The sequence below is a fragment of the Erinaceus europaeus genome, chromosome 7 (assembly GCF_950295315.1).
Source record: "Erinaceus europaeus chromosome 7, mEriEur2.1, whole genome shotgun sequence".
Taxonomy (NCBI): domain Eukaryota; kingdom Metazoa; phylum Chordata; class Mammalia; order Eulipotyphla; family Erinaceidae; genus Erinaceus; species Erinaceus europaeus.
This window is the reverse complement of record NC_080168.1, coordinates 43,088,083-43,103,457: the sequence shown is the minus strand read 5'-3', so window position 1 is coordinate 43,103,457 and position 15,375 is coordinate 43,088,083. Positions and strand designations below refer to the sequence as shown.

The 15,375-nt window shown below is 38.6% G+C and overlaps 1 protein-coding gene across 6 annotated transcripts in view; it reads right to left on the bottom strand.

Moving 5' to 3' along the window:
• Positions 1-3,456: 3,456 nt before the first annotated feature.
• HCFC2 (host cell factor C2) overlaps positions 3,457-15,375 on the bottom strand; it is a 49,806-nt gene continuing 37,887 nt past the window's right edge. For 3 of the 6 annotated variants that reach the window (XM_016190328.2, XM_016190329.2, XM_060194304.1), the window contains 4 exons: positions 14,966-15,103; positions 11,587-11,772; positions 5,396-5,681; positions 3,457-4,204 (listed from right to left, as the gene is read on the bottom strand). In XM_016190328.2, the coding sequence (XP_016045814.1) occupies positions 4,125-4,204; positions 5,396-5,681; positions 11,587-11,772; positions 14,966-15,103 (690 nt within the window). In that variant the 3' untranslated portion in view covers positions 3,457-4,124. Of the gene's footprint in view, positions 5,682-8,617; positions 8,670-11,586; positions 11,773-14,965; positions 15,104-15,375 lie in introns of those variants that run through there. The other 3 variants (XM_007527914.2, XM_060194303.1, XR_009550688.1) reach the window with 3 other exon arrangements.

Genomic DNA, 15,375 nt, shown 5'->3' with positions numbered 1-15,375 from the left:
GCACCCCATAAAGAATTCTGGTCCAGGGAGTCAGAAGGTGGTGCAGCAGGTTAAGCGCACGTGGCACAAAGCCAAGGACAGGCGAAAGGATCCCGGTTGAAGGCTCCGGCTCCCCACCTGCAGGGGAGTCGCTTCACAGGCAGTGAAGCAGGTCTGTAGGTGTCTATATTTCTCTCCCCCTCTCTGTCTTCCCCTCCTCTCTCCATTTCTCTCTGTCCTATCCAACAATGACATCAGTAAAAACAACAAAAAAGAACTACAACAATAAAACAAGGGCAACAAAAGGGAATAATAAATATTTAAAAAGAAAAAAAAAAGAATTCTGGTCCACCGGGGCCAGTCGGGTCGGCTGCACACTGACTGGGTTAAGTGAGCACAGCGTGAAGCACTAGGACCCATGCAAGAATCCAGGTTCGAGCACCCGCTCCCCACCTGTAGGGGAAGGCTTCACAAACAGTGAAGCAGGTCTACTGGTGTCTCTCTTCCTCTCCTCCTAGCTCTCCCTCGCCTCTCAATTTCTCTCTGTCCTGTCCAAAAAAAATAAAGGAAAAAAGAAAAAGAAAAAGAAAAAAATGGCTGCCAGGAGCAATGGATTCGTAGTGCCAGCACTGAGACACAGCAATAACCCTGGAGAAAGAAAAAAAATTTTTTTCGGTCCACACTCCCAGAAGGGTAAACGATAGGGGAAAGTAACCAGAGAGTTCTGTACCCCTGTTCCACTAGGACCCAAGCCATTTGTCATCAGGAATCTTGTTTTTATACAATCAATGAAAGGGAAGCAAATCTGGAAAATACCAGAGGTGTCTACGCACTATTTCTCTTATCTGAGAAGAGGAGAAATGGAAAAATACTTGAAAGAAGTAATAGGTGTAGGGGTGACTTAGAAAGGAAATGACAGGGAGTCGGGCGGTAGTGCAACGGGTTATGCGCAAGTGGCGCAAAGCACAAGGACCGCGTAGGGATCCCAGTTAGAGCCTTCGGCTCCCCGCCTACAGGGAAGTCGCTTCACAGGTGGTGAGGCAGGTCTGCAGGTGTCTGTCTTTCTCTTCCCCTTCTCTCTCCATTACTCTCTGTCCTGTCCAACAACGACGACATTAACAACAACAATAAAACAAAATGGGCAACAAAAGAATGGAAATGATGGGGGGCCAGGTGGTAGGGAAGCGGGTTAAGCACATGTGGCACAAAGTGCAAGGACCAGCGGAAGGATCCTGGTTCGAGCCTCCAGCTCCCCACCTGCTGGGGAGTCGCTTCGCAGGCGGTGAAGCAGGTCTGCAGGTGTCTATCTTTCTCTCTCCCTCTCTGTCTTCCCCTCCTCTCTCCATTTCTCACTGTCCTATCTAACAACGGCGACATCAATAACAACACCAATAATAACTACAACAACAACAACAACAAAACAAGAGCAACAAAAGGGAATATTTTTTTTAAAAAAAGAAATGATGGCAGGGTCACTGATAAAATGGGAAAAAATATATATATATACATAGATATTTACATAGATATAGTTATAGAATCAGCCCATATTGGTGACCTTGGGAGAACTACTGCAGTTTCCAGTGGAGTGAATGGGATGCAGAACTCTAGGTCGTGGGAATTGTATGGAATTATACCCCTATTATCTTAAAATTTTGTAAATCAATATTAACTCGCTAACAAAAAAAGAAACTGAAAAAGAAAAAAAAGAAATGGGAATATGTCAAGGAAGTGGCTAAAAGTTTGAATTCACAGACGTCACTACAAGAAAAGAATTCACTGCATTTGGAAAACAAGAAGTTAACCTTTCCCTTTACTAGAACCATTTCAATGGAGTAGCAGGGCAGAATCCTACATGCCAGAGTTGAAAAGTACAGAGAAAAAATTTAAAAGTAAATAGAAGGTGGAAAAAGAGGTGACTGTTTCAACTGTTTCCTTGAACCAAACAACTTCTTACATTCAAACAGGCCAGATCAGCTACAATAAGGGTGAGAGAGACAATGATATACAAATACAATTCTCTTACATAAGAGCAAAATTTTAGACACAATCTATTCATTAAAAAACTGCTTATATTACTTTGTCAATGAACATTTCTACAGATTTACTTTGCCATCACTCCCCCCACATAATTCAAAATAAATAACACCTGTAATTATCATAGAAAAGACACTTCATTTTACATATTATTGGTACACAATACATAAAATTGCCTAAAATCAGCCTGAAATAACCTGTCCATCATACCTTAAAGAGTAAAAGACCAACTCTCACTTTGTAACCTAAATCATTTATGGTCAGATGACTGTAAAAATTTTTAATACTAACAATGTCCACATATCCAATTCTACCACTGCTTTTTTTTTTTTATGCTACATGTACTGCAACTTTTTAAAATGAGAATAACTGCCTAGAAATGCTGCACCTCTAACCAGACAGATCTCGGCTAGACTACCCTAGTCTCTGAGATAACAGATCACTCACTAGGTTTACCATCTTACAGATCATTATGTCCATGCGATCAGGCTATGAGAGGAGCTCATGAATGCAATCAGATGATTTCATGTTTACTGAAAAAATGCAGATTTAAGTAAGCTGCCAATATCCTAGTTTTTTTTCCTAGTTAAAATGCCAAAAAATAGTTTACTAAACTAAAACAGAGTCAACACAATATTTTAGAAAATGTAAATCTAAGAGTCTGCAACTTCAAGATCTTTATTACTGCATATGTGAAGCAAAGCTGTGGAGCCCAGGAAGAGAAATGTGGAACAATGATTTGTAGATCTGGCAGTTAGGAGCACAGAAAGTAATTTATCTCAGTGTAAATAATCTTGTGAAAGATATCCTCATGCTATACCCTACTGCTAAATAAAGAGATCTGTGTATAAAACAGTGTGAAAATCCTAAGAAGCTAAGTGTGCTTCTCTTGCTACTTACCCCTATCCATTCCATTCATGAATATACAGTTCAAAGATCTTATTAAATATTGATGTCAGTGCCACAGTTTTCACTGGCATCTTTCATTCACCAATCATCTGAGAGATAAGCATGATTAGTGCCTGTAATACATGAATCCCCTCAAAATGATAACAGGATCTGGTATAATTCTCAAAGTAAACACGATTATTATCTTAACAAGTCCCTTGGTATAGAAAGAGTGCCACTGTCTCAAAAAATAAGATAAAACACTAAAGCTACCGATTCATATTCACCTCCTAGACTAGAACAGCAGAGGTATATAAGCAAACTAAACCAAAGACTAAATATGTAGATATGCACAATGAAATATTCTGTTTGTAGCTTAAGATCAACTTATTCTTTGCTGTTAAGAGAAGTGCTTTAAGATGCAAACTGTTAACTACTACACAGGGTTAAGAGCCAGACTTATCCTAATAAAGCAAATAAAACATATACTTACTATAACTTTCCACTCTTAATCCATTTTATAACTAAATACACACACATATACACAACAAACCCTAGCATTTAATATGTGCAAAACTGCTTACCATTTATTTTAATTTGACTTTGGTTAAGTATTTGTTTAGCCTATATCAGACATATTATGGAAGCTATACAAATGATTACAAACATAATAATGAGGTAAGTTAAGATTCTACTAGTGCAAAAAGCAAGCATATGCCAAAAGCAAAGCATATGAGTTAAACAAATGCAGAATAAAGCTCTCATCCAGGGAGATGCTGGGATAACAAACCAGAGAAGCTCCTTGTAAACATTGGTCGTAAAGTACACATTTAAAGGTTAATGATTCATACAGCCACAAAAGAATTTATTCTAACAACACCATAGTAAGTGCATTTATTTTTACCTTTTGCGTTTGGAATCAGTCATTATGTGTCTAACAGTTTGCATATTTTCTTCAAGAAAAACTTAATTAGTGAGACACATTAATTACAAATACTGTAGTATAAAAATCCCAATTCTTTACAAAATTATATATTAAAATATTCTATACACTTTAAATTAGTAACTGGAACATACATATATATCAATTCTGCACAAGTAAGTCCATCTTTGCTAGGGGTATTATACATGAAGCTTGAGGACATAGCTACTCAGTGAACCTAAATTGGCAGAGGGTTACATGGTACAAAAAGAGAGACCTGTGCCCCTGTGGTTATTGCAGCTTAGTTTGAAATTTCTCTTCTGCAGTTATTGCTCTGGATATTCGTTCCAGATGTGAATCGGCAGTGAGACCATGACATTTCTAAAAGACACAGAACAAGCTCCCTGGAGTAGAGGACACACAGAATCTGCCTGCATCTTTAAGGTTGTAACAGAACCTGAGTAAGCTGTCTAATGCTATATTTCAGTTGTAAAAAAGTTATACAATTTTGAGGTAAAAAAACAATGCAAAAATAAAACATTTAGAGCATTTACAAAAATCTTACAAATGTTTAAAACACTACTTTAAGATTTGTGTCCTGTTAAGGTGCTTCTTTCTTTCTGCAATAAGAGGACATTTACTTCAATTTTGAATTTTAAATAATGAATGTTTTAATTTTGGCAAAAGCCAAATCAGAGCCATTAAGACAGATGTTTAAAATGCCCAGAGTTATACTTCTAATGAAAGTATAGAATTTCAGTGCTAAAGGGACCTTAAAGGTAAGTTATTTTAACTCCCTCATACTAAGGAAAATGAGGGCTAGGTAAGTTAGGTGCTTTGGCCAAAAATACATTTTAATATATCAATCTAGTAAGAATTAAGAATGCCCATTATTCTGTTTGTGTTTCACCATGATTCCTAGAAAATAATATAAAAGCAGAGTTTCTGAACTTGCAAAAAAAAATTTTTTTTTCTTAGCCCTGTCCTAACTGTAGATAAAGAATGGAATCAAATGGCTACTAAACCAGTATAACAAATATACATAGAAGACGGTTGTTAGAGGGTCACTGCTTATTCTCAATAAAGTAAAAGGAGTACGTAAAGACAGGGCACTTACAACTGGAGAGAACATAAAACTATAAAATCGCACAGTATACAACAGTCAGGTACTAGAATAATCTCAATAACTCTAGGATGACTGAGTTACAAGGCCTTTATAAAAGGTATTGGGGCAAAAAGGCCTTCTCGCTTTTAACTTAATTTTACTGGGGGTTTTTTTTTTTTTTTTTTTTTAAATAAAAGCTATAACTGTAAGGAAGAATGCATATACTGATTTTCAGAGAGTCTTTGCTTCTTTTGTTTTTATTTTGGATCTAGAATTGAGCAAATACATTTTAAGAACATGTTACAAACTCAAATTCATAAGTGCTAGAAATACACAGAATACTCTTTTTAAAATGATAAATCTCCATAACCAGTTACTAATAAATAATCATCATCACAATAGCTTTAGTTAAAAAAAAAAAAAAAGAAAAGAAAAAAATCAATTCAAAGGTGCTCTCTTATTGTTACCTTGCAGCCATCGGACTTGTGTTGCTGGTCCATATCCCTTTTCATTCTTTGCTGATATTCGGAACACAATGGCAGGCCTGGATGTATGATCAATATGTGCATTTGCAAGTTGCCCAGCAGTTACTATACATGATGTCTTAAGTCCACAATAAATCCGCATAAACACAAGTTGACTTGGATTATCTTGTATTTGTGCTGTGCGGATAGCCAAGTAGGCTGAATATTCCAAAATATTTTCAGAAGGTGAAGTAGGAGGTTCCCAAGAAAGGTGGATACCATCAACATTCTTGAAGAGAGAAGAGAAGGAAAAAAAACAGGTAAAGGCTGTCAAATTTTTCAGATATCACTAACTAAGCTGAGTCTCACTTCTAAAAACAAAATGCTGTTTTCTGATAAAGTAACAAGGGCATTAGATGTTCCAACTAGGATGATCTTTAAAAAACTACCTTACCTTAGGTGGTCTGGGAGGTGGTACAGTGAATAAAGCACTGGACTCTCCAAGAGTCATATCTGGTTCTTTCTTTCCTAACTTTCTCATTAATAAATAAATAAAATCTTAAAAAAAAAAAATACCTTAGGGGATCAGGTGGTAGCATACTGGGTTAAGCACACTTGGCATGAAGCACAAGGACCAGTGCAAGGATCCCTTGAGCCCTAGGCTCAAGGTCTGAGCCCTAGGCTCCCCACCTGCATGGTGCACTTCACAGATAGTAAAGCAGGTCTCCCCCTCTCTCAATTTCTCTCTGTCCTATCCAGGAGCAGTGGATTCATAGTGCAAGCACCGAGCCCCAGTGACAACCCTAGAGGCAAAAAAAAAAAAAAAAAAAAAAGCCTATCTTAATAGAATCTATAATTGAAGCTCACTTTTCAAAACCATTAACAGACTTAAATTTATGCTTGCAATATTTTTTTTAAAAGGGGGGGATTTTTCTTACCAGAAGGCAGAGTTTTTCTTCTCTATGGAAGGATAACACCTCAGAATAAAATATAACCCAATTTTATGTATGTTTTATTTCCAGAGCACTGATCAGCTCTGGCTTATGGTGGTGCAGAGGACTGAACCTGGGACTTTGGAGCCTCAGGCACGAGAGTCTCTTTGCATAACCATTAAGCTATCTACCTCTGCCCTTAATGTATTCTATTAAAGTCTCCAGAACATAACTTTTTGGTCCATATTAAGAACAAAGTTAATTTTAAGAAGCATATTATGGATCAAGTAGATAGCATAATGGTAATGCAAAATGGCCAGCCACTATGTTTTATTGTAGACTGTAAACCATTGATCCCCCTAATAAAAAATAAATAAAAAGATTTTCAGGGAGTCGGGCGGTAGCGCAGCAGGTTAAACGCACATGGTGCGAAGCGTAAGGATCTGCTTAGGGATCCTGGTTCGAGCCCCCAGCTCCCCACCTTCAGGGGAGTCGCTTCACAAGCGGTAAAGCAGGTCTGCAGGTGTCTGTCTTTTTCTCCCCCTCTCTGTCTTCCCTTCCTCTCTCTATCCTATCTAACAACGATGATGTCAATGACAACAATAACTACAACAATTAAAAAAGAAACAAGGACAACAAAAGGGAAAATAATAAATAAATACTTAAAAAAAAAGATTTTCATGCCTGATATGTCATGGTCACACATCCAATCCTGGCATCTCCATAAAGCAGCATGGAGTGCTCTGGTAAACACATATATATGTACTTACTGTGCATACACACACACACACACACACACACACACACACATATAAAACTCCTCAGGCTTTCTATTTGAATGCTATATGTCTGTCTGAAATTTGGTCCTTAAAAATACTGTGAGAAAGGGTAGAAATGGACCTTCCTTATGACCCAGTAATTTCTCTCCTAGGGATATAGCTTAAGGACTCCATCACACCTATCCAAAAGGAATTATGTACACCTATGTTCATAGCAGTACAATTCATAATAGCCAAAACCTGGAAGCAACCCAGGTGCCCAACAATAGATGAATGGTGGAGAAAGTTGTTATATATATATTCACAATGGAACACTACACAGCTATTAAGAGTAATGAACCCACCTTCTCCGACCCATCCTGAATGGAGCTAGAAGGAATTATGTTAAGTGAGCTAAGTCAGAAAGACAAAGATGAGTATGGGATGATCCCACTCATAAACAGAAGTTGAGAAAGAAGAACAGAAAGGGAAGTAAGTACTAAGTAGAATTTGACTGAATTAAACTCTGGGTGGAGAGTGAGGTTAGATTTTTAGCTTCACTATAGGGTCATGGGGGTGGGGACACAGACCTTCGGTGGTGGGAATGGTGTTAATATACACTCCTATTAACTTATAGTCTTTTTTTTTTTTTAAACCAGAGCACTGCTCAGCTCTAGCTTATGGTGGTACGGGGGATTGAACCTGGGACTTGAGAGCCTCAGGCATAAAAGTCTCTTTGCATAACCACTATGCTATACCCCCACCCAACTTATAGTCTTATAAATCACTATTTAATCAATATGAGAGGAGAAGAATAGATTGAATGTCTTGAAATTTTTGATGCATAGACCGCAGTTCTAAGTATATGTTCCTTCAATCTAAGCACTTAAAGGTTTCAAATTGGTAACCAGATTGAATTTTAACAGTGGGCTTAAACTGTTAAAAAAAATTCTAGTAATGACTATCTCTTTGAAATATTAAATCACCTGTAATCTTAGATCAGGGAGACTAGAAGCAACTGGTGGAGTCACTATGTAAGATACAGCTATATGTAAACAGCATTAAAGGACATAAGTCATAGTGAGGTTTTGTATGATACAGCAAATCCTAACCATGGTATTTTCAAAGTAAACCAAATTGTCAAATAATTTGGTTATAATAATAACTATCTATTGCCTTCTTGAACTCTAAGACAGCAGGAACCTTCCTCATTCTCTATAAAACCCATATTTCTTCCAGTCCTGGAACCTCTGGGGCATGGCTTGTCTCAATCCACACCATTTGATACTGTGTCTGCTGAGCTCAACCAAATCAATGCAACATTTCACTGGGGATCGTGTCCAGACAGGCCAGGCATGGAATGTCAACCCTTCAGCTCCAACACTCTGGTGAGACCTTTCCTAGCTCATAGGACTCCTTAATTCCATTTTAGGTGGTGTACTTCCTAACAAAGCCACAGAACCTAGATATAGACCAGGGCCCATGAGACAGAGCATGTATGCACATGTATCTGTAAGTTAGGGGAAAATATATACCTTAATATAAAAGTGCTTTCAGTGACTCAGTAGGTGTTGCAAGTAGAAAGACCTAAAAAAAAGACACTTTTTTTTTTTAATTAAGTACTGTACTTAATCAAATAGTTCTACTTAGACCTAGATACCCTCCTCACCTACTTCCTATTTCACTTTCCTCAATCGCTCCAAGGCTAACTTTGTCAGACAAAGTAAGGACTACAAGAACTGGAGACTTTATTGATAGTTTATTCATGGCTCTTCTGGTCACTACCAGGCCACCCCATCATCCGCGGCCCTAGTCAGGGAACCCTGGGATTCTCAGATAGATATGATGGGCCTAGACCTCTAATAGATTCCTCTCTTTACTGTCACTGGTCCCCTCTATCAGGCACAATATAGTGGACCTTCTTGTGGGCCTCTACAGGACCTTACCCTCAATGTGGGTCAACATTGGTAGGGACTGACCCATTCTCCAAAGGGAGGCTGGGTAAACATACTCTGCCACTCAAGGAAGATGAGTCCTGCAATGAGTGTAGCCTAGAATGTTCCTAGCTACAACTCCAGAATGTGAGCTCAGACCTACAGGGATGCAGAGGTTACAAAGGCTCCTATGCTGAATATGGGCCCCAGATCAAATTGGTGGGGTTTACAGTTAACAAACTTTATATACTTTTCCCATATTTGAGAGCTACCCTCTGACTAGATGCAGCTTTCTTTATTTTTACTTATTTATCCCCTTTTGTTGCCCTTGTTTTTTATTGTTATAGCTATTATTGTTGTTGTTATTGATGTCATCATTGTTGGATAAGACAGAGAGAAATGAGAGAGGTGGGGAAGACAAAGAGGGAGAGAAAGATAGACACCTGCAGACCTGCTTCACTGCCTGTGAAGTGACTCCCCTGCAGGTGGGGAGCTGGGGGCTCGAACCAGGATCCTTATGTCAGTCCTTGCACTTTGCCACCTGTGCTTAACTCGCTGCACTACCGCCTGACTCCCCAGATCCAGCTTTCTAGTCCTATTTCCAACTCTGACACCACCTCCCTAGACAATACCTTTAGCCCACCTGCAGGTTAGCTGTCAGGCTCAGGCAAAAACTAGTAAAGTCTTGGGCCCCTTGGAGTATACCTAGAATAGACCTGCTAGCTTTTTCCAAAATGGAGGACCTCATCTCATCTGCTATATTCTTACTTTTAGGTTCCTGATTATGAAACAATTTGTTCTGCTTTGTATCTTGACACTTTTTCAGCCACCAAGTTGCAGATGCTACCATGACACCAACCTGATTTCCTGAACAGATGACCTCACCAATGTACCCTGGAACCCCACCTCTCCAGAGCCTTGCCCCCTAGATGGAAACAGGCCAGGAGTATGCATCAACCTGCCAACGCCCATGTCCAGTGAAGAAACAACTGCAGAGGCCAGACCTTCCACCTTCCGCACCCTGTAATGATCCTGGTAGATTCATACTCCCAAGGGGATAAAGAATAGGGAAGCTTCCAGTGAATTGGGATGGAATATGGAACTCTGGTGGTGGGAATTATGTGTAATTGTACCCCTCTTATCCTATGGTCTTGTTGATCATTACTGAATCAATAATAATAATAAAAGAAAAAAAGAACTGTGAGTGGTCCAGGAGGTGGCGCTGTGACTAAAATGTTGGACTCTCAAGCATGAGGTCCTAAATTTAATCCCTGGCAGCAGCACATGTACCAGAGTGATGTCTGGTTCTTTCTCTCTCTCATCCTATCTTTCTCATGAATAAATAAATAAAATCTTAAAAAAAAAAACTATGACTGACAGGTTCAAGTTCCTGGTCCCTGGGGTAAAGCTTTAATGGTGATGCAGCAATGCTATAGGTATATCTCTTTCTCTCTGTCTTACTTTCTTCTCTCTCCCTCCATTTTTCTGTTTCTATTATAAAATAAATAGAAAATGAATAAATAAGTAACAGAGTCACCAGTAATGGTGGTATAATGAACCCCAGTGATAATACTCATGGCAAAATTAAATAATAGTAAAAATATGCAAATGACTACTGAAACCATTTTTTAAAACTTTTAATCAACCCTTTTATTTTTTAATTTAATGATTAAAAAAAATATTTATTCCCTTTTGTTGCCCTTGTTGCTTTATTGTTATAGGAATTATTGTTGTTGTTACTGATGTTGTTGTTGTTGGATAGGACAGACAGAAATGGAGAGAGGATGGGAAGACAGAGAGGGGGAGAGAAAGATCAACACCTGAGACCTGCTTCACCACTTGTGAAGCAACGTCCCTGCAGGTGGGGAACCGGGAGCTTAAACCAGGATCCTTATACCAGTCCTTGCGCTATGCACCACCTGCACTTATCCCACTGCGCTACCACCCAACTCCCTAATCCACCATTTTGGAACTTTCTCATTCCATTAGACAGCAATAAGAATCTCTAAACTGAGGCCAGCAGTAGGCACTGTGTTGAGCCACATAGTATAAAGCACAAGGATCCTGATTCTATCCCCCAGTTCCCCACCTGCGTGGCGGGGGGGGCTCACTTCACAAGTGGTGAAGCAGGTTTGCACGTGTCTTTCTCTTCCCCTCCTCTCTCAATTCTCTCTCTCCCTCTCTCTCTTCTTCTTCTTTTTTTTTTTTTAACCAAAGCACTGCTCAGCTCTGGCTTATAGTGTTGTGAAGGATTGAACTTGAGACTTTGGAGCCTCCAGCATGAAAATCTTTTTGCATAATCATTATGCTATCTATCCCCACCCCCCTCTCAATTTCTCTCTGTCCTATCCAACAACAATAACAAAAAAGGAAAAAAAGATGGTTGCCAGGAGCAGTGGACTTGTGTTATAGGCATCAAGCCCCAGCAATAACCATGGAGTCAAAATGAATAAATAAATAAATAAATAAATAAATAAATAAATACATAAAACAACTCTAAACTGACAATGCCACTTCATGTACAAAGTTTTGACAACTTCAAGCACCATAAATTTGACATGACATCTCACCTTTGAAATTTTGACTGCAGAAGGCGCTCCAGGAAATCCAGGAATACAAGTTTTAAATTCACTAATTTTGCTGAAAGGGCCTATTCCACAGCCATTGATGGCAGCAACCCTGAATCTGTATCCTGTGCCCGGAACAAGGTCTTGTTTCTTCAGTAAGCTGTAGTCAGGCACATCTGCATTTCCTACCTAAAATGCAATATATACAAAGCCAAAGAAAATGTGTAATTATTGTTTACTCAACAAACAAAACTTTCCCAGAATGAAGTATATTTCTAGGTCCTACTTCATATTTACTTATTTCTCTCTTTCACACATGGAATGAATCCTCCAATACAAAGCAATTAAGCACAAAAGTCTGTTATTTTTACCCAGAGGAAAATGTGTTTTCCGGTAGAGAATCACTGATTATAAGAAGAAATGTAGAAATAAGGACAACTCATGCCTTGAATGTGAAAGACCCTGGGGCAGATACCTAACATTGCAGAAAAAGGCATAGCAGTACTGTGATGTCAATTTCCTCCACCATAATAATACTAATAATAAATAAATATATGTGTATTTAAAATATGTAAGAATATTTTTAAAATGAAGAATATGAATACCAGCAAGCACCATAAGTAAGATAACAACTATGCCATCTCCATGTAAGCTGGAGCAGAAGTCTCAAAAGAGTCTTCTTCTATGACAGACTACATGTCAAAGAGTGTAGCCAGGAACCATCACCTTTGGACATGAGTCAGCAAATTTGGCTTATATAAGAAACTGGCATGCAGAACTTTTAAAATAGAACATTTAAAAAATTACTACTTTGGACCTTTGGGGGGGTCGGCTGGGATTAAACGTACTTCTTCAAAAAAAAAAATTACTACTTGGGGGAGTTGGGCAGTAGTGCAGCAGGTTAAGCGCACATGGGGCAAAGCTCAACAACCCGGCTCCCTACATGGAGGGGAGTCACTTCACAGGCTGTGAAGCAGGTCTGCAGGTGTCTATCTTTCTTTCCCTCTCTCTGTCTTCCCCTCCTCTCACCATTTCTCTCTGTCCTATCCAACAACAACGACAGCAATAACTACAATAATGATGATAAACAAAGGCAACAAAAGGGAAAAAATAAATAAATAAATAAAATTTAACAAAACGAGAAGAGAAAAGAGGGGAGGGGAGGGAAGAAGAAATGGGACACTGAGGGTGGTGGATCCGCAATGCAGACACCAAGCATCAGTATAACTCTGGTACCAATTAAAAGAAAATGTTTAGTTTCTAAAAAATAAACAAATAAATAAAGTTAAAAAAATTACGGGGTCAGGTGGTGGCACACCTGGTTGAGCGCTTGTATTACAATGCACAAGGTCCCAGGTTCGAGCCCCCAGTCCCCACCTGTAGGAGGAAAGCTTCATGAGTGGTGAAGCAGGGCTGCAGGTGTCTCTCTCCCTCTCTATCACCCCCTTCCCTCTTCATTTCTGGCTGTCTCTATCTAATGAATAAAGATAATAAAAAAATTTTAAATTACTCAAAAGATGTTGAATAAATGTTAATTAAGTTGACTGTATACTCTTGAGTAGGGACACTTCACCTTCCAAATGATTTTTATCTATTTTCCCCAGTTCTCAATATATTGATAAGAGAATGCATCAATGTACCATTTCAATTTGAAGGGAGCTTCGTTATCCCCATTTTCTTTCTTTTTTAAAAAAAATTATCTATTTACTGAATAAACACAAAAAGAAATCATGACAGAAGGGGGAGATAGAGAAGGAGAAAGATTACCTGTAACTCTGTTTTATTGTTGTGAAGCTTTCTTTTCACTGTAATGTGTACACTCAACCAGGTGTACCACTGGCCTGGCCCCAACCCCCATTTTCTTGATAAGGAAACTGGGTCTCAGAGATTTTTTATTTTACCAGAGCACTGCTCAGCTCTGGTTTATGGTGGTGTGGAGCATTGAACCTAGGACTTGGGGAGCCTCGGGCTTGAGAGTTTGTTTGCATAACCATTATACTATCTACACCTGCCTGGTCTCAGAGATTTAAACAAGTGAATTATCCAAAGTCACACTGTTGTGTGCTGAAATTAATGATTCAAACCCAAGCTTATTATTGGCTTAAAAGTTTATGCTCTTTTTTCCCAAGAGGGGAAAAAAAGGTAATTATTAGGCCTTTGGATTCCTTATATAAGAAGTTAAACTATAGCCAGAAATTTCATTAGGTATATACTAACAAATTATGAACCAAGATTTCTATGTAAAAGTAGAAAAACTCGGGGGTCTGGTGGTAGTGCATTGGGTTAAGCGCACGTGACACAAAGCGCATGGACCAGCGTAAGGATCCTGGTTCGAGCCCCCAGCTCCCCACCTGCAGGGGTGTCGCTTCTCTCCCCCTCTGTCTTCCCTTCCTCTATACATTTCTCTCTGTCCTATCCAATAACGACATCAACAACAATAATTACTACAACAATAAAACAACAAGAGCAACAAAAGGGAAAATAAATAAATAAAAATAAGTAGAAAAACTCAATATGAAAAAAAAGATACCAAAAGGAACATTAGAGAAACATTAGAGAAACTAAGATATCATATAGTCTCTATTTGTATGAATCTTTGGGATAGTTCAAACAGAATATCACTTTCTTTGGCAATCCCCTCTCTGAAGTTTCTCACTTCAGTAAAATAATATGCTTTTTCAGTATTATTTACTGCATAATTCTTAGAGGGTTAATATCTCATCTATATAAGAAAATATCTTTTAGGGGCTTCAGAGTCAAGGGGAAATTAGATTATATGTAAAAATGCACAAGGGTTTTTAATTTTTTTGCCCCAGCAATAACCATAGAGGCAAAACAAAAAAATAATAATAATAACATATGCTTGTGTTCTGAGAGGTGGTGCAGTAGATAAAGTACAGGACTCTCAAGCATGAGGTCCTGAGTTCAATCCCCAGCAGAGCACATGTACTAGAGAGATGTCTGGTTTTCTCTCTCCTACTATCTTTCTCATTGGGGCCAGGTGGTGGCGCACCTGGTTGAGCACACGTTAGTGTGTTAGGACCCAGGTTTGAGCCTCTGGTCCCCACCTGCAGGGGAAAGCTTCATGAGCGGTGAAACAGTGTTGCAAATGTCTCTCTGTCTCTCTTCCTCTCTATCACCCCCTTCCCTCTCAATTTCTGGCTGTCTCTATTATCCAATAAATAAAGATAACAAAAAATAAATTAATAAAATCTTAAAAAAATAAAAATAACATAAGCTAACTGGGCACATTTTTATTGTGACCAGGTCCCAATTTTACTCATTTAATATTAGAATCAAAGTTGCAAAATAAACAAACAACAACAAAACCTCATTCTTGATGCTTATAATTCACAGTGAAAGAAAATACATCAATAACTACCTTTGAGATGCTCTGCTTCCCTTTCGGCAGCAAATAAAACTGGCTCACCAAAGCAGTATTGTTTTTAAAAATTCCTACATCACACCACTGTCGTTCTCCCAATTTCATTGTGGCCGCTGGATTTGAGGGAATCTCTTTCTAATTTCAGAGAAAGAAAAATGTATGAAGACTCTTATTGAGGATACAAGAAATTTCAAGATTCAATAAATCCATGCAGTGATCTACAAGTAGGTATATGGGTAAACACCATAACATTAATAGCTCATAAGTACATAAACTCTTAACAGATTAGGTCAATGGACAGTGAAACAGGGATGCCAATTCAAACACGGGGAGTGACAGGCATTCTCCAAGTCAGTAGCTCTGTACTATCAACCTAGCTGGAGTTAGCATGCTTTCCAGTCAGTGGT